This window comes from Octopus bimaculoides, chromosome 11, assembly GCF_001194135.2.
Source record: "Octopus bimaculoides isolate UCB-OBI-ISO-001 chromosome 11, ASM119413v2, whole genome shotgun sequence".
Taxonomy (NCBI): Eukaryota; Metazoa; Mollusca; class Cephalopoda; order Octopoda; family Octopodidae; genus Octopus; species Octopus bimaculoides.
Window position 1 is genome coordinate 60,629,532 of NC_068991.1, and position 2,097 is coordinate 60,631,628.

At 39.4% G+C, this 2,097-nt stretch overlaps 1 protein-coding gene across 2 annotated transcripts in view; it reads right to left on the minus strand.

Annotated features, from left to right (window-relative positions):
- The window catches only part of LOC106875742 (IQ and ubiquitin-like domain-containing protein), a 33,185-nt gene that overhangs the window by 5,263 nt on the left and 25,825 nt on the right, over positions 1–2,097 (minus strand). For both annotated transcript variants that reach the window (XM_052971890.1, XM_052971891.1), the window contains exon 15: positions 999–1,241. In XM_052971890.1, coding sequence (XP_052827850.1) covers positions 999–1,241 — 243 coding nt within the window. The remainder of the gene's footprint in view (positions 1–998; positions 1,242–2,097) is intronic.

Below are 2,097 nucleotides of genomic sequence, written 5' to 3' on the forward strand. Positions count from 1 at the left end.
CTGTCAGGGGTGTAGCCAGCCCACTTATGCGTACCTTTCCTTCATTGGATACTAAACTCCGCTTGCGAAGACCTGTTGAGGCAAGTGAAATTGAAACCGAACTAAATTCGACGACTGGCACCCCTGCCAATGTTGTCTCCTTCATTGGACATGAAACTCAGCTTGCGAAGACTTATTGGGGCAAGCGAAAGTGAAATCGGGATGGCACCTGTGCCCAGCGTCGCCTTTCTGGCACTTGTGCCCATGGCATATGTAAGGACTTTCGAGCGAAATCGTTGCCAGTGCCCCTAGACTGGCTCTTGTGCGGGTGGCACATAAAATACACCATTTTGAGCGTGGCCGTTGCCAGTATCGCCTGATTGGCCTTCTTGCCGGTGACATGTAAAAACACCTACTACACTCTCTGAGTGGTTGGCGTTAGGAAGGGCATCCAGCTGTAGAAACTCTGCCAAATCAGATTGGAGCCTGGTGTAGCCATCGGGTTCCACCAGTCCTCAGTCAAATCGTCCAACCCATGCTAGCATGGAAAGCGGACGTAAAACGATGATGATGATGATGATAAAGGTTAGTAGAATTAGAGGTTGGAATAACTGCCTAAGAGATAAAAATATCCATTATACTACCGGTATAATTACCTATGTTAACCCTGAACATACACACGCAAGCATATCATGCTCATAGATGACAAAGATAAATATGAGTTTATCAGGAATCAAATTTAAAGTAAACAGAAAATGGAGAAATATTGATCAACGACAATTGACTACTTTTTAATTCAATACAAAGTAACATTTTCTGTTTATTTTAAATTTTATATATATATATATGATGGTAGTCTGTCATAGTCTGAGAAAGATGGTTTGACAATTTCACGCTGAACAACCTGCTTCACTCCCTTTCTCTCCTTTTTCTCTAACTCTATCTATATTTCTCCATTGAAGTTATTAACTTCCTTGGTGGAACAACAAGAATAATAATAGTGATAATGAAATATTCACCTGAAGAAGAAAAGCAATAGTTGAGTTGTCTTTGTAGCGTTCTTCCCTTGACCGCAGAGATTTCAGCATATACCTGTAGATGTTGAAGTCCCTTCTAAGACGACCTTCATTGTCTTTACTCTTACACATTTTACATGGACCAGGTACTTGGGCATTAACATTAAGTGGGAACTGGTTTGATGAATAAAATTTGTTGCAACTTGCACAGTAATATACTTTCTGGTTCTTTGTCAATGGCGGAAGCTAGAACAGTTAAGAAAAATATTATTATTATTATCACCATCATCATCATCATTATTATTATTATTATTATTATTATTATTATTTTCATTATTATTATTATTATTATTATTATTATTATTATCATTATTATTATTATTACCTCCGTCCAACCCATGCTAGCATGGAAAGCGGACTTTAAACGATGATGATGATGACCTCTGCCAAGGAAGGAGGTTATGTTTTTATCAGCGTTGGTTTGTCCGTCTGTGTGCAAAATAACTCAAAAAGTTGCGACATTAGTTTTTTGAAATTTCATCCCCCTACCCATATTTTTTTTTTTTTCTGTGGCTATCAGTTTCCAATTGTTGAAGAAGAACATTAACTATGTTGATCTTATTGATCTCAGAGAACCTGCTGAGACCATGAACACAGCATCAAAACAATATCCATAGCTGAAACAGTTTTAACAGTTTTGATCATGCATCTGCTGGATCAGGACTGACCTGTAGCTGATCTACAACAACAACAACATTTTCATGATCATCAACCACAACAATATCATCATCAAAGTCAAAAGCATCTACATCATGATCATTATCATACTCATCATCATCATCATCATCATCATCATCATCAGGAGGAGACCCCCTTTGGTCATGAATGACCATGGGATTGCACCTAGAAAGTTACCCTCCGAGGCACAAGTCTGGGCAAGGTTGTTTATGAAAGTCCAGCAGTCGCCCATGCATAACAGCCTCCCCTTTCCACACCATGGATGTTATCCAAGGGAAAGGCAAAGGGGCCGATACAGCTTGGCACCTGTGACGTCGCAACTCATTTCTACAGCTGAGTGAACTGGAGCAACGTGACATAAAGT